Source organism: Toxotes jaculatrix, chromosome 10, assembly GCF_017976425.1.
Source record: "Toxotes jaculatrix isolate fToxJac2 chromosome 10, fToxJac2.pri, whole genome shotgun sequence".
NCBI lineage: Eukaryota > Metazoa > Chordata > Actinopteri > Toxotidae > Toxotes > Toxotes jaculatrix.
Window position 1 is genome coordinate 17897917 of NC_054403.1, and position 23976 is coordinate 17921892.

A 23976-nucleotide genomic window follows, 5' to 3' on the forward strand; every position below is an offset into this window, starting at 1 on the left:
GGTGCCAGTGATCGTGGTCAATATCTGAACAATGAGAGCTGGTTTGTTTGACTGAGGTGAACAACGGGAGAGGAGAGAAGTAAAGAGAAGGCCGCAGGAGGTCCTCATGAATGTGTGTGTGTGAGTGAGTGTGTGTGTGAGTGTGTGTGTATGTTTATGTATGAATACTTCAGCCTCATTTCAATCTGACAAGACTATCGGCTCAGGAGTGGATATGTGTGCATATTAAGCTGCCGGGGACTGCTGACGGTGAGGAAGTGCTCGCTGTGTGTGGTCGCAGGTGTTTCTGCATCTGAGAGAACAGGAGGAGAAAAAAAAAGAAATGAGGAAGAGAGGAAAAGAAAAGGAAGGGCGGAGGGGGAGGAGAGGAAGAGATGGAAGGAGATTAGAATGAGGGAGAGTAGGTCAAGAGAAGTATTGTGCTTATGGAAGCGTGGCACACATGGATATAAAGGACACAGATGCGGGATAAGGCCTTGGGGCAGGAGGCAGAATTAATTGCCCCTGGCACACAAGGCCAATGGATAAATTGCCCTGGGTGGTCGACACGGAGGAGCGCTGCGATATGGTGACAAAGGTGTTACAGTGGAGAGAGGCTGGTGGGAGGCGAGGTTAATTAAACTCTTCAGTGTGAAACACTCTCATTCATTACCTTCATTACCTTGCTCATTTAATCTGCTCTGGTGTTGGCATTTTATCACATTCAGCCCCACTGTAGCATCATACAGCTGATTAGGTTTCATGTTGAATCCCTCAGCTGCAGAGGGGGTAACTGAGAGTGAGAGGCTGAATGGCAGGTCAGTTGAAGTCTAACAGACACAGCCACACACAGCAAACAGCACAAAAATAAATTGAGTTCACGCTGGACATGCATTTTACTTGATTTTCCAACCTGGAATCAGTGGATTAGTCTTAAAAGCGGAAAATGAAAACGATTTTCACCCCTGGTCTCCAGTGAACTGTGCTGAGGCCAATATTCAGCCCCTGCATTTAAGAAGTGAGGAGCGAGCTCAAATGACCATGAGTGCTGCGCGGACAGAGTGAACCAAATTCAAGGACTCATCTTTATAACAGCCAAAACAAGCCAAAACTCCTCGGCAGTGCTTCTGCTGGCTGCATCTTCACTTAAAACAGACACAGCCTTCATACTTTCTGTACCTGGCACAAAAAGAAGAATATGCTGTTTGAGGGCATGGTGAAAGCAAGCGACCAAGCAGGCGATGGTGGGACAAAATGGATAGCATCGCAACAAAACATCCCATTTTCAACTCCATTAGGTCCCCCTCACAGTCTTGACAGTGTTGTGCTTTTTGCCACTTCACATGATTAATCACGTGTGGAGGCTGCAACAGAAACACAGGAGCCTGAACTGCAGGCAGCTGAGGCTCCACGCTGGAGAAGACTGAAAAATCACAAGACATGCTGACAAGTGGAGCAGACACACACAGACAAAAAGAAAAAGAGAATCAGGAGTTGGAATGAAGTCAGACTCCAGCAGCAATTGATAGCAATGTTTTAACAAAGCCTGTGCTCTGTTTGTGGAGTGTTCAGAGAGAGAACAGTGAATTTAAACACTAAAAGTGCAGTTTAAAGGGGAACGTCACCCATTTTACACATGAAAGTCTGTTTACAGGTGTTGGGGAGTACTACGGCATGTGTAAAAAAAAAAAAAAGAAGCCTGTACAAAGCCTTCTGTGGCTCCAGAGGGAACTGTGCCAAATCTGATAAATTGCCTTGTGTGATGCCACTTGAGGCGTCGGTCGGGGATGAAAACAAAGAGTTTGTTAAAAAAAAAAAAAAAAAATTAAATTAAAAAATCTGGGGATGTGGAGTTAGAAAGAAGTGAGCTTACTAGACGTCTTTAGCCAGCTCCTCATCTCTAACTGAGGCTAATGACTCGAGGCTACATTAGCTGTTACTGGCATAACACACCTGAATTTAAGAACCAACTGCTGGCAGCTGAGTTGCATTGTGGGTAATGTAGGCGCCAGGTTTTGACAAAAAAGAAGAATGCGTGGAGTAAAAAAAGATGACACTTCTGGTTCTTTTTCATCCATCATAAATCAGACACTGTTAAAATAGTTAAACACTAAACTTCTTTTAATTCATGCCTCACACTCTGACACAAAGAACCAAGGAGTCCTACATGTTTGCCATGTTTGTAGAGGTCAGCCTGGGGTCCAAAGTGGAGCACGGCTCACTGTTGACGCCTTCAGCATTCTTGGACAATCTGTAACCCCCCCAACCCGACCATGTGTCCTTCCAAACTTCCCCAATCCTATCTGAAAAAGTGATGACTGCACAGTCCTGTGGACAGCCTGCTTGCCTGGCTGCCCCTCGCACTCCTCTGCTATTGTCGCTGTTCTCCTTCTGTCCTTTTTCCTGCATCGCTCCCCCTCTCTCTCTCTCCACTCTGAAAGTGAGCCAGTGTGCACAGTGACCTTCAACCACACCCACAGGGAACAAAAAAAAAAAAAAGCGAAAAGGGGGATAGCAGCAAGATGGAGGAGAGAATGGGATGAGCATGAGGGCAGGGATGACAGAAAAGCAGCGGATAGAAGAAGAGGGGTGAAGAAGAACAAAAAAAAAAACCATGCTGAAGTGAGGAAAATTTAAAAATCTCTCTTCTCTCGGAACCCAGTGGAGCGCAGAGCTGAATCTGACAAGAAAGATGACTCTCCATCCCCTTTCTCACCAGTCTGATTAAACCTCTCACTCTAAAATGAACCCGGCACCCTGAGAGAGCCACAGAAAACGAGAGTTGAGGACTTTGAGCCTTTGCTAAAGGTGCAGGCTGGAATGCCTACAGATTCACTTGAAGGAGCAGGACCTTGAAGACAAGGTGATGCTGTGAAATTCCTCAAAACCGCATCTTTAGCTCACAAAGGAACAGAAATTGAATTCCTGAAAGAAGGAAACAGCAGGCTTTTTTTTTTTTAAAGAAAAAAAAAACTGTTGCCAAAATATTCATTTTCTACCAGATCTGTCGCAGAAATTCCCAATCCCTCTGTTTGAGCACGCAGTAAGCCAGCTGTAATGAGTTCATCTACAACAGAGGGATGATTTCCTTGTGTGACTAAGACAGTAAGTAGACAGAAGGAGGACTAATTAAAGTTGTAACATCTGCCTCCTGAGCTCTAAATGTGTCTACAAGCTACAAGCCTCTTTTGCTTCACTTCCCCCTGCTCTTATTTCAAGGATGGGTAAATAAGGCATGTGCCTGCTCCCAAACAATGCAACTAATCTTCTGCAAGTGGCATCATGATGATTACCATACCCAATGAATATACTGTAACTGGGTGCTCTAAAATATTCATAGCATCTTCTTCCAGCTAAACTTCCACAGCTGATGGTGGAGGAAAGGAGGAGAAACAGAGGAGGGTGGGAGGTCTGGACTGGAGCACGTAGCCTGCTTACAAATTAACACCACAACCAAACTCGAACAGCGTGAGTGAGTTTCTCCTCGTCCTCGTCTCGGTGTTGCACCGCTCTGTCTCCCCTCTCCTGAGCCATCTCCTCGGTCGGATCGCTCTGCGGTCTCCACTTTAACGATTCCGCGTCGCCGCCGTTGCTGCTTCTGCTCCACTTCTGACCGACTTCCCGGCTGCTCCGCACAGCCGGTAGCCCGACCGTGCAGCAGCAACAGCAGCAGCCGCCGCAGCAGCAGCAGCAGCCCCGCACGGCTCTCTGCCCCCGCTGCTGTGTCAAAAGATTAAAAAAAAAAAAAAAAAAAAAAAAAACCGGCAACGACACTGCAGGAGGTGACAGATCCCGATTCAGATCCCGATCGAGCCTCTGCAACGGACTCGGGAGCCAGCCGAGGGGACGGAGATATCTGCCATGCCAGATCTGCACGGAGGAGGAAATCTTGATAAGTATGAGCCGGGGTTTTTTTTTTTTGTTCCTACAAACTCGGGTCTGCTTGGTGTGGCAGTGGCGATGACTTTCCCCCTCTTACACCCTCGCGATGAGCCTTCTCCTGGAGCCTGACTGTATACAAACACCCGGACTGTGGGAATAAGACTTTATCACCGAGCCCGGCTCATCAACCACAATAAAAGGGAGACTTTATTGGTCACCGACAACGCTTCTGCTTGGGAAAATAAACACACCACTTGCTGTAAATCAAGCCAAGAGGATCGAGCCCAAGTGCGAGACGAATGGTTTGGGTAACTAAAGCTTCACTTTCCTACCAGCCATGCACGGACAAAAGCCACAATACCTGCTGTTAATAGGGCAGTTATGAAACAGGTGTTGCAAAGAAGCGGTTTAACTGAGACTGTTCAATTGACAGAGGATGCAAGACGTCGCACAACAGCACTGCATGCTGGGGCAGCTAATGATAACCACATTTCAAGAAAAATAACAAACGTAATAACTGTAAAAAATTGCAACAACAAGACCCTCGGGCAGCACTTTGGCTGCTACCTGATAAATCAACAGATGTTTCAGTCATGTGGCTTAAAGTCTGGAGAGGGGATTTATTCAGCAGCGCATTATCAGGGATTGTACACTGCCTGCTTCTCTATAAATTAATTAGTTTGCACATAAGGGCATAGATGTTGTCCTGATGCCCTTGGTGCTCCAGTGCCACCTGTGATAACTTGTGAAGGATCTCGTCTTTGATGTAATTTGGAGCTCTGTGAGGTGGGTTTATGGAGATGAAGTGGGCATAGACAAATTACACTCTGCTCTACACGGATGTCCATCCACCTGGAAATCACCCAATATTAACAGAAAACAAATGCAAGTGGCAAAACCCCCACCCCCTCGCTTTACCTCTGTCAGTGTGTGTTTGTGTGTGTTGCACAGAATTGGGAAGCTTTTTTTTGGATGATTGCTTGGACAGCTGTACACATGGAGGGGAAGCCATGTGTCACATCTTAAAGAGAAGAGGTGGATTTTTTTTTTTTTTTTTGGGGGGGGGGGGGGGGGGGGGGGTGTTCATTCCATAGCAGAACACAGGCTTAAAGTAGTTAAAAAAAAAAAATGAACAAATCATTCACCTGGACAATATTACATGCCATTACTCATGCTTACAGCAAAATAGGTTGCCTCACATTGTCAACAGCAGTGTCACTTCCCAGACAGGGGAATGATGAATTTGGTCATTATTGATGAGCTGAGTGGACACACAGGTTGTCATCCCGGGCCCTCGCTCAGAACAGAATAAATTACACAGCGCTGACAGGGAGTCAAAACACAAACACGGGCTGACAGGGAGATTTCCAGGGTGAAATTTAAGGCGCAGGTGGAATAGCGTAAGAGGCGCAACCTCTTTGAGAAAAAGCAAGCTGCAACAGTGGCTGCAAACTTCTCTATCCCCTCCCCTCGCTGCAGAGTGGGTTTGTTCCCCGAGAAAGAAAAACCAAATTTAAATTCCAATATCCTCTCAATCTGCAGCTTGGTGAAATTCATTGAATTTTTCAGGGAATGATAATCAAGTTGCAGTGTGCGGTGAGACAAAAGGCTTCATAGACAATCAGATATTACGAACGCTGGCATGATCCACGCCTGTCCTCCCACCATGCCTCCGAGCAGATTAATCAGTCGAGATCGTTCCTTTCCTCATCTCTTTGATTTATCTGTTTCAGAACAAACCCTCGTGTCTGTGATACTTCAATACCCGTGGTGATGAATACATTCGGATTCATCCAGGCCAAGCTGGCTCATGAAATGCATGTCTTCCTATAAGTGGGTGGAAGTCACTTTCTATCTGCATTTGAGTCTTTTCCTCTCCATCACTTTCACCCCCTCTCCCCCTGAGCTTATTTATGAACTATTACCATCATACAGTAACACTTTATTAGGCATGTAGACAGCCAAAAGGCCTATTAATCTTTCACTTGCAGTCTTATGCTCATTCTCCTTCTCCACACACACGCACACATACACACACACACGCAGTCTCAAAACCCCTTTTATACCCAGTGGAGTTCCTCAGCCCTCTTCAATGATTCAGGCAGCACCGAGGAGATGGCAGAGCTCCTGTTAGTCTTACAGTGAGGGAAGTGATGTGTCTTCCATCGGCAAGATATCAATACACATTTTTCACTTGCAGACTTTTCTCAGAGGCCGCAATCATGCTGACAATCTCTCGCTCGATCACGCTCAACTGTTGCCGTTACGACACATCTGAGCTGGTAATGATTTTATATTATAATGTCATCGATCCATTTGAGGGGCTGACACCCCCGAGTGGTGCTGAGCAGAAAACAGACAGTCCAGTGGACTGTGCCCTGCTTTTCAGCTAAATACGACAAAGAGACGTTGGTTCAATTACATTGTAAAGTCAATGATCATTTCTCATGCTGGGATCAATACTGAGGTTTATACTTTCCATGGCTGAGATATGAGATATGAGCCGCAACATTAAAAAAAAAAAAAAAAAAAAAAAGAAAGCCCAGTATTCAGCCAAATTAGCATTCGCCTGCATGCACTCACCCAGTCGTACACAGTGTGTACACAAAGACAAGAGTCAAACACATTTCTAAACAAATAGCGAGTTATCAATATTCATCTGAAATGAGAGAAGAATTTGCGATGATTAAAGGCTGCGGCGCAGTATGAGAATAAACATGGCAGACTATAGAGGCAAAGAAAAGGCTTTGACAGGCACCTAGCTGCGCCTGAGCACAATTAATTAATAATGAATAAGCTGAGTACAAAAAGGAGCAGAAACAACAACAATGAGCAGAAGAAAGTAACTGCGGAGAACTTGGGGAAATCTCAGAATCAAAAAGGAGCAATTTTATGACCTTTATGAAAAATGAAGACTATTTAATTCAAAGAGCTGCGGAGTGAAAAAAAGACAAATTTAACAGGCTTCTCAGCTTGAGCAGCCAGGATAGATGTAGCTCTGGCCAAAGATGAAGGGGGCTCACTGCTTACTCTGCAGCCAGTGTCTCTAACCATAGCAACAAGCATCAAACTATTTTTCATCTGGTTTTGAATTAGTACTGTTAAAAAAAAAAAAAATCTGTTCTTATCCTGCAAATTTGTCAGTTTTACTGGGGACAGATGGCAGCGTGTGGAGCGATGTGAGCAGAGTTTGAATTCTGTTGATTTAACAGATTTCCCACTGTGCATCTGTGCATGTGTCTCTTTCAGGCATGGTGCCCACGCCCCAGGTGTGCGTATCAACCCTGGTCACGGTGAGCACGATGGCAGTGGTGGACCTCTACCTGCTGGAGCAGAGCATGCTGGGGGCTCATGGTCTTCCAGGACCAAGTGTCTGGCAGTGTGCGGCGGTGTTGCTAGGTGATGTGGGCTTCCTGCTCGCGCTGCGCTTCGTGTCGGCCGGCGTTGTGTCAGAGGTGCGGTCACCACGTCGCGGTTTTGCCAACGCCCTCTGGTTCCTGTTCCTGTCTCTGCTCCAGCTCAAGCTCTTCTTCATCTGCCATAACTACAGACAGGAACGCCGGCCGCCCGACCTGTTGGCCAGGAAGACCCTGACGCTGCTGCTGTCCATCTGCCTGCCCTCTCTGTTCCTAATTCTGACGGGGGCTGACCACATGACCCCTCAGCGCAGGAAGCAGGAGGTGCGGGGCCGACTGCTGTGGGTGGTTGTGGACCTGCTCGATGTGCTGGACCTGCAGGCAGGGCTGTGGGAAGTCCAAGGAGGGACCGCAGCAGGGACTGGAGGGGTCGTTGAGCAGAAGTTGCCCATCTGGGCTGAGGGCCTGGTCTTCTTTTACTGCTACGCCCTCCTGCTGCTGCTGCCCTGTGTGGCCCTCACAGAGCTGGGGGCCACCGGTCTGCCAGGACAGAGGGGGCCCCGTAAGGAGGCTTTGTACCCTTGGCTTAGCTTGGTCACTATCAATATCTTCACCCTGGCCCTGAGGGGCACAGGCATGTTGTGGTACAGGGACCCCCGTGTATCCACCGTGTTCCTGGGGAAGAACCTGCTGGCTCTGGCTGTGAAGCTGAGCTCAGCCTGGGAGAGACATAAGCAGGAGCGTGCTGCTGCGGGAGCTGGGACTGTGGCTGGAACCGAACCAGGAGACTCGACCTTGCCAAGCCAGAGCTCAGAGCAGGGAGAGGGCCAGGCCCGGGGGAAAGCTCCTCCCTCTCATTATCACACACTGTCTCGCTCCCAAAGCCACACTCTCTCCCACGTCAGCCTGGAGCCTGCAGAGACGCCCTTAGGACCCTCTTTCATCTCCCACGAACTCTAGAGAGTCTCACTCGGTCTGAACATGCACGCATGCACAAACGCATGTACGCACACCCACACAATCAAAACTTGGACCAGCCAAGCCAGTATCACATCCAAACAGATAACTTGTATTGAATTTCAGTACAACAGTGATGGGTATGATGCAGAGCTGTGGAAATGCATTTGGCAAGCTTGGCTTTCTGCACATTTTGTTGTGCTAAGAATAACTCAAAATGCATTGCTGTGATTTATGGGAGTGTATTTTTAAATTGAACACTGTGCACACATCTATCATAGTGTAAAGAATATTCCAGACATGTAAGCTGAAGTCTAGCAGTGTTTATTCTTGTTTAATCTGGGTACAACTGCCTCAACTGCCACAATTTTCCGAATTCTGTCCGTCACACACCGGCTTGAAGTTGTAGTCTGTTTATAATGTAAGTTTAATTATAATGTAAGTTTAATTTCTTGCTAAAAATCATCTGATGCCACGCCATATGCTGAGTCTGTGTAGGGGAGAGGAATATCTCTCTGTGGTGCACTTATTTTTGTTAAATTTGAGTTCAGTTCATGTGGTTTGTGGGAAAAATTAGATCAACACTCTTCTACCATTAGATGCCAAAAAAAAAAAAAAAAATCGACTGTGACCTTTCAGTGTACATTTTCTCTGACAATTTACAGGGAACTTTCACAGAGAAAAATTTAATACAGAGGGATAATTTATTTTTTTTCCTACAGTACCACAGAGGCATGATTTAAAAGCCGACTAGCGGTAAAACTCACTCTACACTGTGCTCCAATATTTCAATGTAGAGTATAACCCAGTGGTTCCCAAACTCTTTGGCTTGTGCCCCTTTAAAGGAAAGATCTGAGATTTTTCTTATTTGAATACATTTAAAGACACGATGATGTGAACTTATATAGTTTTTCATAATATAAAAATGCAAAAGATACAGAAGAAAAACAAAAAACATACAAAAAAAATTAGTTTAGCATACAAATGTTTTTTTTTTTCCTTATATCCAGTTTTTTTTCATAATGTCATGACCTTCCAGATTTATCTTGTGGCCACTTTGAGGGCCCCTGCACCAAGGGTGTGCACCACAATTGCAGTGGTATCAGATTTCACTTATTTGTTCCTCTTGTCTGGAAGAAAATGTTAATCAGGGGCATCAGTGTCTTTGGTGTTTGGTTGGAGTGAAAACCTGCTGATGGGCCTTATGCTCGACTGTCCCTGCCAAACTGTGTTCTTGCTCTTATATCTTTGATTTAATTTAAATGCATCAGTCAACTAGCGAATCTGAAAAGATTTCAGAGATGTATATGGTATCTTCACATGTATTTCAGAACAACTATTGCTGTTTTAACACAACAAAATGTGCATAACATAAAATGCCAACTGTTTATGGAAGACACTGTTTCCATAAATGAAATGATGTTTTAATGGTAGGGATGAAAACTGGGCGATGAGTATTTTGCATTATCTTAATCCTATTGTGACACAAACTACAGGTCTATTTTACTACAGTGTTTACAAACACAAAACACCAATGTAAGTAATCCCTTTACAGTTTGAAAACACTCAAAATTCATGTTTTGTTGTCTTTTGTCATCTGTACTTGTCTTAAAGTCTCTCTGGGATAACTGCCTGTCCCAGCTAGGGGTGGGAATCGATAGATTATATTGATATCAGTGACATTATCAATTCTGCTTATTGGTCTGATTCTTTATCAGTTCCCCTCTTTAACAATTCCTGAGCAATTTTCTGTGTGGAAAACAAGTAGGAATACAGTGTTTGTGCAACTGTTTTATTATCTCTGAGTCTGAACGCAGGCTGTATCCTGAGACCTAGCTGTAGCAACAGTCTGTCTCATCATCTAAAATGGATGAGAGAATATTTTTACAGCATTTGTTTTCATTAAGCTTTTCTTAGTGAAAAAAAAAAATCAGAAAAGCCTGCATGTGTGGCATTAATGCTAATAACATAGGAGGATATTTAGCCTCGGTAGCAGACGTGGAGGCACTCGTGCGTAGAGCATCAAATACATGGCACTCCTGGAATTTAAGCCTGTGTTCGGAGAAAGATGTGCATGCAGGGATGTATGCAGCTTAGAGGGGGAGAGTGTAACAGGTCATTTTCTGTAAGCTACAATTTACAAATGTCCCCTAAATACCTCACATGCAGGCTATCAGTAGACCCTATCTAGGCAGCAGCGCACAGAGAAGCCTCTAGTCCACACTCAGTTACTACAGCGCATGCAACTCAGACAGGTGTGTGGCCAAAGAGTGGTTAGTTTGAAAAGAGGGAAATAAGACGATCTAATGTAAGATTTACCTCAGCTGAAACTGAGTGATTTTATCTACCTGGGCAGGTCGTAATCTACCTGGGTGGGTCGCCCTACTAGAGACTATGCATGGAAAACGCTGGACCCTTTCTTTTTCTCTGCCAGTTTCCAACAGCCTAGACTAGAGTTTGACGTTATCATTTTGCAATGTGCAACTGTCAGAAAAACATGCCGGCATCGATAAAAGGAACTGATACGCTCAAGGTTCACGATTCCCATCCCTAGTCCCACCATCAAATCCCTTTTTTTCCACTTTAGATGAGAGAGTTAACTTTTTAAACCCATATTAATTATCAGTTATGGATTGAGCTTTTCATTCACAAATTTGTTAAAATGTGGATGTTGTAGTATTTAGGTGTTGTGGGATTGTGGGTCAGAGCAGCAGGTGTAGAGGATGTACAGAACAGTCAAGTGCCTTGTTTCCTCATGGACCTACAAGCCTCTGGGTTGTCAAGAGGCATACACCTTATGTGTACCATGCGGAACTTGGACATACACCATGTGTTTACTGTGAAGTTATTCCACAGCTGTTGTCAGCTACACCTCCAGGACAGAGTGCAAACTAATAAAGTGTTTCATACTCGCCTGGTGTTGACAGTTCAATGGGTATTATGTAGCTGTAGGAGCGTTATTGGCAGCCTGTTGCCCAAACATGGGGAAAAAACAGGAGGAGTCAGTTCAGCCAAGAGGCCTTAAGGACAAATGACAGCCTCATACTTGCTGCTGTAACATAACAATTTCCCTCTGAGGGATGAATAAAGTATATCTATCTATCTATCTAAAACCTCCACTAAATTAAAGTCAATCAGCTCCCATTCTGCAATCACAGAAAATTGCATGTTTTTATGTTTTTCTCATGCTGAACTGGTGAAGTGAATGGAAGCTTCCCACATATTCAAGGCAGAAAAGGGTGCTCTTTGTTTCACAGAGCGGCACGCTGACGAAAGGCCGTCATTTATCACAATTATGCCAGCGGCCCCATCAGCCCGGATCCTCTCGCAGTAATCCTTGAGTGTGCTGTCGTGTTGTCTGCCTTTAATGCTGAAAGAGAGAGAAGTCTTGATGCGATTGGGGTGTGTGTGTCAAGAGTTGTAGTAAGTGTGTGATGCTTTTCAGAGTGAACCGGCTCTTTGCTCACAGAGGCTGTGAATGCACCCGTCGCCCTCTCCTCTGAGCTTTAATGGTCCTATTAATTGAAATTGAGGCTATTTGTCAAAATGCAAGCGCTTATTCTCACTGCTTTATGCTTGATTTACAGGCTGTATTTACAGAATGTATTAAGACTAATGTACATACTCAGCCACAAAAAGAAATTCGTTTAAAGTTCCAGTGGGGAATTTCTCTCCGGTTCAGAGAGACTTTTAGGGAAAAACCACAAAGGGATAACCAGTGTAGTAGACAGCATCCAACTCTCGTCTACCCTCATTCTTTGACTCCTTCTCCCTCGTTCACTCTACATTTCAAACACATGTGTTCTGGATGCACTCCCTGTTGGGCAACTTCTCATATTTCTATTATACTAAAAGCAGCGACTGCATAGGCAGCAGCCTCTGCAAATGACTACCTCCTAGAATTTGTTACACCTGTTAAGCTCTAGATACAATGCTCAGCATTTTCCCTCAGCTCCCGCCGACTCTCATAACCTGCTCCTGAAGAAAAGTACGTGAGCAGCTCCCCTATTTTCTTTCTTCTTTTGCTACACTCTCCTGTGCTCTCTATTCCTCTCCTTCTATTCGCCTGTGCTAATTTCACTCTAGCCTGTAATTATTCTCCTGTACCAAAGCTGTCAGTTTCCCTTTTTTTGTCTCCTGTTCCTTCTTTTATTTCTCTCGTTTGTTTAAATTTGCCCCGCAGCCGACAAGCTGCCTACCTCTCTGCACTTCCTCTGTCAAGGGTGGTTAGTCAGAGACGAGGAAAAAAAAAAAACTGAGGAGGAGAGGTTGGCTAAGATTAAAGGGCTGGGGCCATTGCCTAAAGCAGAGCGGCTGCCGACTGCCATTTATTTACTGTTTGCTACACACAGTGTGTGCTTGATGGAGCACGGGAGCCGAGAGAGACAAAGGCACACAACACGCTGCCCCGACAACAATGACATCCCAAACAGTCCAAAAGGAGGCACCTTTAGACAAACATATGGCTTTGTTTTGCTTGGTTGAGCACTTGGTTACAACCCATCTCACCTCATTACCCCATGACGCTGCGACAGTTACAGTATGCCTACAAGCTCACACCCACCTAGTCTGGCAGCAAGAGCCACATTTAACAGACAGATATCTAAATCATTCATCATACATCAGCACCACAACGTTTGGAGAGAACTTCAAAGTATATTCTATCAGAAAGAAATGATGCAAAAGAATCTCAGACTCTTATGATATGCAACTCAATACTGCAGACAAACGCATACTAATACTGGCCTCAGATGCTGGGGTTATACCTGCTGCTGAGATTAAATAAAATAAAAAAAGAACCAGGGTTTAATTGTTTAAGTTAATTAACAAACACAAAGGAGGATTTGCTGATTTTCTCTGTTTTACATCATTATAAACTGAACAGAGGTGAAAGAAATATTTAGATACATTTTTTTAGTAAATATCTTTTTGTTGATTTACAAGGTTTTTTTGAAAGTTATGACCACAAAGGCTTTATTTGGTAAGAGGAGCATAGGATTCCTTTAATGTTAAACCTAAGAGGACACAGACTGGGTCAGGGTCAAATTGGATTCCAGACATCTCACTAAAAGCTTTAACAATACTTATCTAGAAGGTTGAGAGATTCAGACACAGCCAGAACATGTGCATTAAGTCTGCTGTCAGGCCTCTACATCAAGGGAATTGTGGCTGAATGTTCAGATAAATCTTTGCTAATCTAGCATTAGTTAAATGAACTCTGTGTACCACTTTCAATTGTATTCAGCCATGTTTAGCGGATGTGGACAATGTTTGTACCAAGTCTCAGACCAGAGTCCCATTGGTCATTTGTTAAAACTAATCCAAGATCAGAGTCCCAAGCCATTATAAAATTTCCAGTGGAGTGTGGATTGATGTTGTTAATGAGCTCGTAAATCTGGGATACCAGTCCTTTATGGTCTGAATTCAGTTCAAGGATATGGTCGATGTGATTTTATGGGCTTATCTGAAAATTAATTAAATGTCTTCTATACAAAGCTCCTGATCTGTAGGTAATGAAAGAAATGGTTCTTAGGTAAGTCATAGATTTGGGATAATTGAGAAAAAGATGCAAATCTGTCTTCTTTGTACAGATTGTGGATTGCCCTAATCCTTTTATTAAACCATAAAGAAAATGCAGGGTCGGTACAGGAGGAAATGAACGTGATTTCACTTAATGGGGGAGAGGGTAGAAGTTTCTTGCAGCCCGAAATGTCTCCTCAATGAGCCCATATTCTGATTGAGTGATTAACTATTATATTTGAGCTGGGTGAGGTCGCACAAACCACAAAGCTAAAGTGGTGATGGCATGATGAGAACTCTAATCGCACCCAGTCTGCCATTACTACTGTTGGTAGATCTTCGAACCAGTGAATTAACCTCTGAATGTTGCATGCCCAATAATAAAAAAGGAAATTAGGCAAAACCAGACCTCCTGAGCACTTTGGTCTTTGGACATGGGTCCTGCTGATCCAACTAGATTTGTTTGTCCACATCAAAGGGATAATACTTTTACCAAGTGTTTTTAATTTTTTTTTTAAAATTAGAATCAGGATATTTTGGAAGAGGTATAAAAATTCTGGCAACACTATCATTTTAATTAGGTTAACACGCCCAGCTAATGATAATGGTAAGGAGTCCCAATGATTCATATCCTGTTTACACTTATTAAGAAGATCAGTGATTTTTTTTCCAGTGACCTCGATACTGAAGTATTTAAAACCATCTGGGGCCAGTTGCACCTGCTGGACATACACCCAGTTGTAAGAGCAGGCTGGACGTAGCATGCTATGCAGAATTAACATCTGTTGCACAGACCAGTTTCTCCAGCCGTTCAATATCAGGCACACTGATATATTCATCTACCCACTCAGCAGGAGGCCACACACACACACACACCAAGGAGAGATTTCACAGAGACTCCAGCATACCTGGTATTTTTGGCTGTATTGATGCTACTCATGCACATCCAGGTACCATCCAAAAATGAGTATCTTTTTATAAACAGGAAAATGTTTCACTCAATTAATGTGTGAGATGCAGACATGAAATTTATCAATGTGGTGGCGCTGTGGTATGGGTCTGCCCACGACAGCCCTTGAGGGAAAGTGCTCTGGCAAGAGACAGTGAGGACTGATGGCTCTCTGGCATTATGCTTGGCAACAGTGGCTGAAGACACCTGTCACGGTACTTGAGCAAGAAAGGCAATACAACTATGGTTAAATATGAAACATGTTTCTTTTAACCTACGCTTAAACTGGTATCAGTTATTAGAGAGCAATAACTACTGCATACAAGCATATTAATTACTTTTTGTTTTTGTTTTAGATTCCACTGCTTGCACAGTGAAATCAGGATGAAGCCAGAGAGGGCATGCACCATCATGTGTGCAGCATCAACATTTACACAGCCAAGAGAATGCCTCTCCCAATGGAGGATTAGGAACCAATGAAGGCAGAGGTGGAAAATATGAGAGAACAAGCCGCAGGAGGAGGATGCGATGGCTCATCTCATCAGAAGCAATATGAACAATATGATCAGCCTATAAAAGAATTGTATTAAGAACTGTGGCTGTTTTAATGCAAAAATAAAATATCCTTTGTAATAATTTTGTTAGATCAACATTTTAAATTTTTGTATTGTCGCAAAGCATAAGCAAAGTGAATAACAATGTCAAGCTGTGCAAAACAACTGCTGGCATAATGTTTTAATGTTAATGTGATGAATATCATTTGTATGGCCTAAAATGTATTGTTCCAAGAAAAAGGTTTACAAGTCATTTTGATATCTTTGAGTTGGATGTTTTGAGAATATCATACTTGATGTCTTTTGTTCACAGTGAAATAAGAAAACAGCTTGTAAATATATTAGCTATTGATTTAATTATGTATATTGGGAAATAAAATAAAAATGCTGTTGCAGGTATTTAAAACAGGAATTTAAATGTATGGCATTTATTCAGGAATTCACATTCTTTTAGATGTATGGGGTGCACGGGGGATCCGGGTCTCTTTTCCACTGAGCTGGTACCGTTGCAGTGTTTTTCGGAGCTGTCCTCAGCGCTGAACGGGGGGTTGGGATTCTTTGTAAGAGCTGCAGCTTCATTAAAATAAAATTTGCCTCATAAATTTGTGTACTCCATACACCCAGTGGAAACAGGTTTATTAAAAGCCTATTACTTTATTTATTAGCCCACTATTTTAAAGAGGGCAGACTACCTTCATGACTGGTGTATGATAAACTTGCATTTGATGTTAAAGAAAAACTTGAGTCCTTTTCAGTTTCAATTTACTTTTCTTCAAACACATTCATCATGACGGCGCTGTAGGGTGAGATTTTAGAAGGAGGTCCACCACCCACTGGGAGGTTTCTGAGCAGGCCAGAGTCTCTCCTGGCTGCCTGAAGAAGGTCTATTTATCTATTTATTTATTTATTTTTAACTTCGTTGACTGTCCAACTTCTTAATCCACCCTCTGCTTCACTGACTACTGCCGTTATCATCTGCCAGACGTCTTGTTTTTTCTTATTAGTTACGGCACTGTTTTGTTTGCATACTAAAATATGCATATAGTTAATGTAGAGTTCAATCATATTTCTTGTTTCACAATCTGAGTAAATTCATTTACATTTCTTCAGCTCAGAAGCGATTTTTTAATCTATTCGTTAGTGCCAGTAAATGTAAGTTTGTAACTGTAGCAACATAAATAGCAGGGTAACTATCACTGCAGAAGAATGTGTCAGTGTGGACATGTATGGTCTAGTTGCGCGTAACTGCGCCCAGTCGTAGTTTTGGATTGTGCAACAGGTGTAAATTGTCACAAGGCTAGACATAGCTAAGCCCGGCATAGGACTTACATCCAACTTTATTACGTACAGCTCGTGCAACCGGCCTGAGGGCCATATCGAATCCAGGGTCCAGTTTTGAAAAACTGCACGAAACAGAACTGGAATGAAGACCCATCCTTCACTCTCTTCAGATCAATATGTATTTCAACAATCCTGGTTACATGGAAAACATCAGTCGTCATTCCTGTTCCTAAAATGCTGCACACATCAGAGATAAACCATTACAGACCTGTAGCTTCTTGGAACACCTCCAATTTGCATATAAGTAAAAAGGAGAGGCACAGATGATGTAGTGGCCTGTCTCCTGCACTGTCTGCTACGACACCTGGATACCTCCAGAAACCATGTCAAAATTGTCTTTACTGACTTCAGCTTTGTCTTTAACACAATCCAGCACCATCAGGTAATCAAGAAAGTACAGCACCCACAATTTCTATTACCACTAATCCACTAGATCCTATCCAACAGACCATAAGCAGTAAGGGTTGACAATTCACTGTCACCCACCATTATTCTCAATATTGGCACCCCATGGGGGAGCGTACTCAGTCCATTTCTCCACACTCTCTGTATAAACGACTGTCAGAGTCTATCCACCATTACTCTCTGCTTCAAATATGCAGATGACACGGCCATCCTCACACTGCTCAATAATCACAACAACGACTCTCTCTCTCTCTCTGCCAATCAACACTCCATATCTCACTTTAGCACATGGTGCGAAGATAACCTCCTCCACCTCAACATCTCAAAAACTGAAGTACTGCTTTTCAACCCCCCCCCCCCCCCCCCCCCCCCCCCCAAAAAAAAACAAAAAAGGTCCATCTCCCCATCGTCACCATCAAAGGAGAGAAGGTAGCAGCGGTGGAGTCTTTGAGATACCTTGGCATTACACTGGAGTATAGCCTCAGCTTTAATCAGCATACCATGGACATTTACAGACGTTGTCAATGGAGACTCACAGCCATCTGTAAACCAAAAGACCTGCCCGTCCAACCCTATGTTCTTCTCCTCCTGTACTGTTGCATTATGGAGCCAGTTTTTTCTGTACGGTGCCATCTGTTTTTTTTCCATATGCTCACAGTCATCAACAAGAACAAACTCTAGAACTGTATAATCAAGTAAACCCTGTATTTTAAATAACTCTGCACAAGTTTTTATGCCCTACCTGTTTGTGTTATGTATACATCTGTGTCTGAATAGTTTGTGTCATGCATGGACCTACTGTGGAAAACAATTTCCTCCTTGAAGACTGATACAATATCTATTTATCAATTTAAAATCTACATTTAGCAAAGAAATAGGAAGATATGCATAACAGTGGGTCTTTATCCGTCTTTGCCAGGAGAGAGATAGAAGCCTGTCTCAAAGTCACAGGAAGAATGGCTGATGAGAGTGCCTCTTTAAACATTGCTTGAAGAACTGGTGCCAATTGAAGAGGAAACTTTGTATAAAATTCTGTCACAAACCCATCAGGACCCGGTGACTTTGTTATTTTGATGGCCATAATGATTTCAGAAATTGAAATGTCTGCTCTTAAATTGGTATTTTGTTCCTCTCACACGGTGGGAGTAGTCACGTTTTCAAAGAAAGCATGTAGAGGACCAAGGTCATCGCTACATTCTGTATGAAGGTTAAAGTAGAATTGCTAAAAAGGTTTATGTCATAATGACCTATCAGCATTTCTCCTCTACGTGACTGAATCTTTGACGTGACTGAGCAGGTGGCAGCTGTTTGACAAGCTTGCGGAGCCAATAGTCTAATCACCCTCTCTCCAAATTCATAGACACTGTGCCTGAATGTCAAAATAAGACATAACACCTCATCAGAAGAAAAAAGACCAAATTCAGTTTGTAGTCTTAAAGGTTTCTTGTAAAGGTCTAGAATCGGGAATTGAGTGTATTTTGAGTAATTATCATTTGTTGAGAAATATCATATAAAGAGGAGTTTTTTTTCTTTTTTGATTATAGAAGAATAAACTAGCTCTGGTGTGGGGACATTTAAACCTCCAAATATCTGAAAGACCACATCGATCAATGAAGTCATGCACAACTCCAGCTGGCCTAGAGAGATTCTGGGAAGTGTTAGATGACCCGTCCAAGGTGACATCTAGTACAAGACTGAAATCACCTCCTATTATGAAACATCCATTGTCAAACTAAGGTCTTGTCAAAAATGATTTTTAAAAAAATACTGTTGGCATCGTTAGAGGCATATAAACTCACTAAAATCACAGGATTGGAAAAGAGTTGTCCAAAAACAACAATATAAATTGCCTGTTAGAATCACTAATAATCTCTTTGGAAAGAAAAGAAATGTTTTCAGGATTAGAGATTAAACTTGATGATAATGCATCATTATTGGTTGATTACATTTTGTGTGAATCTGAATCTGCAAAGTTACTGCAGCTGTCAGATAAAACTGGTAGAGTAAACAGTACCGCATACTCTGAAATGTCATGAAGTATATAGCTTCAGTCCTTATCAGGCATATATTTGTATTTATTTTGTACCTATGTAGAAGGTAATGAAATAAAAAAAACAAGAGCAGTAAAGAACAAAAAATGTGGAGAGGACGACAAAATACAAGTGTTGAAAACTGAGTGGGGTGTTTAAGAAAAGTGCAATACTCCAAGTGAGAAAAATCAAAACCAATTACATTAAAAGTAATTTCAACTGAGCCTTCCATCCATAATTAAACATACCTCTGGCTGAAACAGAATATCTGGGCAGGACAGAGTGAGGAACACATGTTCAAACGTGAAATGGCCCACAAAAACAAAGATGGGCAAAAAAGACCACACTGCATACTTGTTGAAGTTGGCAAAGAAACCAATATTCTTAGTCTGCGTGTCATCTTGAGCTGTCACACATTTCATAGTCATCAAAATGATCAAATTCCAACCATAGCTTCTTTAGAAAAGGAAACAGTGTTTTGTTTGGAGGCAAAAATACCACACACCCACTGATGCTGACATACCAGCACTCATGTCACTCTGACAGGTTTTATATGACGTGAGAGACATGAAGGATTGTTCAAAAATGTATGATTGCTATGTTTGCAGCTTTTTTTATGCCTATTAGTAGCTGCTATTAAAAGTATGCCTTCTGTCTGTCGTGATTAGGGATTGTACTATAAAATTATATTTTAAAGAATGGCTACGAAAAACTCATGACCTTCAGAGTCAAGAGTTGAGTAACAGCAGTATATTTCTTCCTCAGCTCAGAGGTCTCAGTTGTAGCTACGGGGAAGGAAGATTTAGCTAAGCCTTAAATGCGATCAGTAAAAATCTTAAAATCAATTATACATCTAACTGGTAAACAGTGCAGAGATGGTAAAACTGGGTTATAACGGTCTCTTTGCTTGGCAGCAGTTAAAATACTGGCTGCTGTATTTCTGAGCAGGAATAAAAGATGCTGAAATGGAATGAGATTAAAGCATATATCCTCCTCTTTATTATTGGATAAAAATGTCTGGGTGTATTTCAGCTGTTGGAATAATAACTGTACTAATCACAGTATTTTTCCCTCAAAAGTGAGGTCACTGTCACACATTAATCTGAAGCTTCTGACCTCTGCAAGGTTCACAAGAACTCTGGGACGTTGGGACATTTTGACAATTTTCTGACCAAATGATTGATTGAGATTAATTTTAGTAAAAAGAGTTTAGTTTGTTTGTTACAGACCCAAAAGGTGAAATGATATTAATAATATCAAGTAGATACATTAGAAATACAAACAAAACAGTAGAGAAATGTGGTTAAAACGGCTTAAAACTAATGTTAGGCATTTCCAGCACTTAACCTAAGGTGCAATCTGGCAGGGAGATCAGATTTCCAGTAATGAAGTGATTTTATGTTATAGTTTATGCTGCGCAGGTGGTGATAGCAGAGTAGATCATTTTGAACAGAAACATAAAGTAATGGCGCTGTTACTGTTGATGCCAGATAAGAGAAATATTATATTTATAAATATATTTTTATTTAATGCCTATCTGACGTGTTTTTTTTCCTGACATTATTAATCATGTGTCCCTTTCCTGCCAGTTGTGTTCACTTATCCGCTCTCCTCTCTGAGTGTCGTCATTAAGTTACAAAGATGGATTAACTGTGAGAATTGATCTGGTTTCCAAGTGTGCAGCAGCATCCAAGGCTAATGAGCACTGTCCATTAAAGAGGCTAACTGGATCATTTCTATGTACAGAATGAGCCATAGGGCTACTTTCATTTAATCTTGCAAAGGACAATCAAACTTTAATAGCTGAATGACCATTAAAGCGGGAGCAGATTGTGCCTTCATGGTGTAAAATAAAATATAAATTTACAAGAGAAATGAAAAAGAATACACTTGTGCAGTCAGCGACAAAGATGAGGTTAATGAACAGATCATTAAGTTGGCATTTAACTGTTTTCAAACACAAAAAGATGATTTTAATAACTGTGAAAAATATTTCAACCCCAGTTATTTTATCCACTCAATCCAAACTGTCTTTGGTCATTGCTCAATACTTGAGGACTGCTGACTTATTTCATTATTGTACCAGCCAATACATAAATTTCTCTAGTTGGAATTGGCATCAGTGTTGAAAAAGTTGTAGTGGTGCATCCCTGAGCAATAAAAAACAAGACAACCTCAGCTGTCTCTCTGGAGCAATTGAAGCAGAAAGGAGTATACAAGAATTTAAGACAAAACCTTCACAGGTTCAATCCCATTTCATCAACCGGCTTGTAAAGTGTGAGGCTAATGTATATGGACAGCTGCTGCGGATGGAGGTGTTAGTGTCTCTGGCCTGGAAACTGTGAGAAAATAGTTGCAGACCGAAGCTGAGCGCGGCACCAACCTGCACAATGGAGCTGTGCGACTAGAATAAGAATGGGAATATGAATAGGGCTACGGGAGGAGATGAAAGTAGTGGTGCGGATGTACGATGAGGTGACTGGGGGGAGAGAAGAGCAGCTATGTGATTGGCAAAGTGAAAATGGGGAAGGATCAGGTTGTCTCTCGGTTAATGAGAGGTGTATGCAGAAGGTCAGTTGATAAAATGAAGCCCTGCTCCTGCAATTAAGTTAATACTCCTGATTACTCAGAGCGAACAGATGGAACATGAAGTGAAATCGTAAGTAATTTTACCTGTCCCAGAATGGGGCCAAGTGGGGGTCCAGGGGCCGCTTGTCCTGACCTCACTATAGCCCGGATTACATTGCCAGCATCCAATTTCTTCACAGCTTTGGCTGCCTTGGAGATCTTTGACATCCTGGTCGGTCTGGAAAGCCTTAAATCTGCCTCCAAGTCAACTGAGAATCCATGCACTGAAAACGCAGAAGAAAAAAAAACAAATTAGCCTTTCAAGCATACACAACTGCAACAAATCCTTTACACACCGGGCTCATTAAAACATCATACACTCAAATCAATAGCGGTACCCACAGGCAAAAACCGTGCCTTTCCATTCTGCAGCGGGCGTGTAATTAAAAAAATCTTTGCCTTCGATTGGCTCAGCGAGAGCCACTTTCCTGGAGGTGTTTGCAGTGTGGATCAGCAGCTGAGTGAGATGCTCACCATGTCGAAGAGCCTCAGAACTGAGCGGATTTAAACTTCATGGGGTGCATGCCAAAACGCCTACATCACCTCACCTCTGTTTGTGATGTATCACCGCTAAACTCCCTGTGCTGCAGCAAAGCTTCCTCAGCATCAGCAGAGGTCAAGAGTCAAGGACAGAGGAGGGATAAGTAACAACACCAATACACAGAAGAGGGGGGGAAATGTCATCCCCATTTATGAACGCGGAGAGATGGCAGCTTTTTCATTCCACCTTAAGATGCATTTGCCAAAGTAGGAGACAATTAGTAGAGTGGGGAGAATGGCCTGAACTCCTGGCCTTTCTCTAGGGAGGCAGAACACATAAAAGCAGGCCTATAATCCTCTGCTGGAATAAAAGTGATACTGACACAGCTTTAAAAAAAAAGAAGAAGAAGAAAAAAAAGATCAATGACTGGAGCCAAGGGACAAATACAAGTTTTAAGGTTGAGCCTTGTGATTCTGGGGAACCCTGCATTCAATAAAAATAAGTACTTGAGGGGAGAGAAGAGGTCCAGCAATGATTCATTGTAGGCAACAGAGGGTATCCAATTAGATCAACAGAAGAGACAGTACCGAAAAGATATATGGGACCTCATGCTGCTTTAGAGCTACAAACAGGGAGAAACTGCTCCCAAGAAAAGTTGTGATTCTATCTGGGCTGCTGATTATCCAGCTGCCGTTAAAGCGCAACCACCATGAGGCAATATTTGTAAGGGCATTAAGGTGATATGAATACTGCAAAAAGAGTTGCAAATAGAATCAATTTAGTTCGAATTCCCTCAACAGCTGTCTTTACAATGTAACTCACATACACTGCTTCTTTTCAGGGGTCAATTTCACGCTACTCACCTAATGTGCTCAGCTACTTCATTGTAGAAAAATCGTGTTGCAGTTGAGATCAATTTTGGAGCCAGTTAGAAAATGCAGAGGCCATTATGCATTAAATCTGAAGTGAGAAAATCCACTTCTGTTATCAAACAATGACAGAAAGACTCATGAATCCTTAAAAGGCAAGCTGCAGAATAATAACTACAAGAGCAGCGGGCGCTACAATAAATATCAACCAATAAAATGATATTCTGTACTGTACTGAGGTTTAACTGGAGTTTTGTGACTGCGAGAGAAAAACAATTAGGGACAGCTTCAAATGTTGGGTTTGATTCCAATTTGGGGCAAAGGGAATAACAGTTCTGAGACTGGGGAAATGACAACGTCATGCTTTAATGCACCGCAACTCCAATCTCTGTCGGAGTATGAATAATAAAACCGCAGTTCCCTCGCAAAATGAAATCACTCATCACAAGGCCAAGCCGTGAACGCTGAAGAATTGACCTACATAACGAAATCACAACTGCACTGACAGTGCGTTTCACGCCGCTACATTTACATTAGATTCAAGGAATAAAGCAGCATTAACTGTGCAGCGGCGGAAACATGGTTTAAGGCTGTACAATAAGCCTCAATCAGAGCTTGGTTAATGTTTTGCTGTGAATAATCAAATCAAAGCCGCAGTAATTTGGAAGGAAGAGACAATTTTGAGCTGCTCTTTAGACTGAATATTACATTCCTACGGCAATTACTGGCAACAGCGTCGTCGATAACAAGGAGTACACAGAAAGAGCAATTTGTTTGGGCTGTGTAGAGTTGCAGCGTAAAAGCACTTTGTTAAAACAAGCTTGATAAATGATATGCCACAAAGCCAGAATTTATATTACTACCTAGTAAAGGAAAGTGAGGTGAGCTATAACAGAGTAAAAACCACCGCAAATGTTGGAAAACTCTCCAAATTCTCCAAATCTCTGTTGCGGCAAACAATATTATTCCTATTCCTTGCGTTTCAAGTTGAATCTATTTCTTATCCTTAGAATTATTCCGTTAGG

At 42.4% G+C, this 23976-nt stretch overlaps 2 protein-coding genes across 2 annotated transcripts in view; one reads left to right on the forward strand and one right to left on the reverse strand.

The window, feature by feature from the left end:
* mrpl11 (mitochondrial ribosomal protein L11) overlaps positions 1-23976 on the reverse strand; it is a 42598-nt gene that overhangs the window by 9789 nt on the left and 8833 nt on the right. Inside the window, exon 2 of the mRNA XM_041048107.1 lies at positions 21647-21825. Coding sequence (XP_040904041.1) covers positions 21647-21769 — 123 coding nt within the window. The 5' untranslated portion in view covers positions 21770-21825. The remainder of the gene's footprint in view (positions 1-21646; positions 21826-23976) is intronic.
* On the forward strand, positions 7113-8177 carry tmem265 (transmembrane protein 265). Its single transcript, XM_041048106.1, has one exon. It carries the CDS (start codon positions 7113-7115, stop codon positions 8175-8177), a length of 1065 nt encoding a protein of 354 aa, XP_040904040.1.

What these genes read in the sequence shown, in the direction of transcription:
- tmem265 (XM_041048106.1), top strand. Translation starts at nt 7,113, where the DNA reads ATGGTGCCCACGCCCCAGGTGTGCGTATCAACCCTGGTCACGGTGAGC.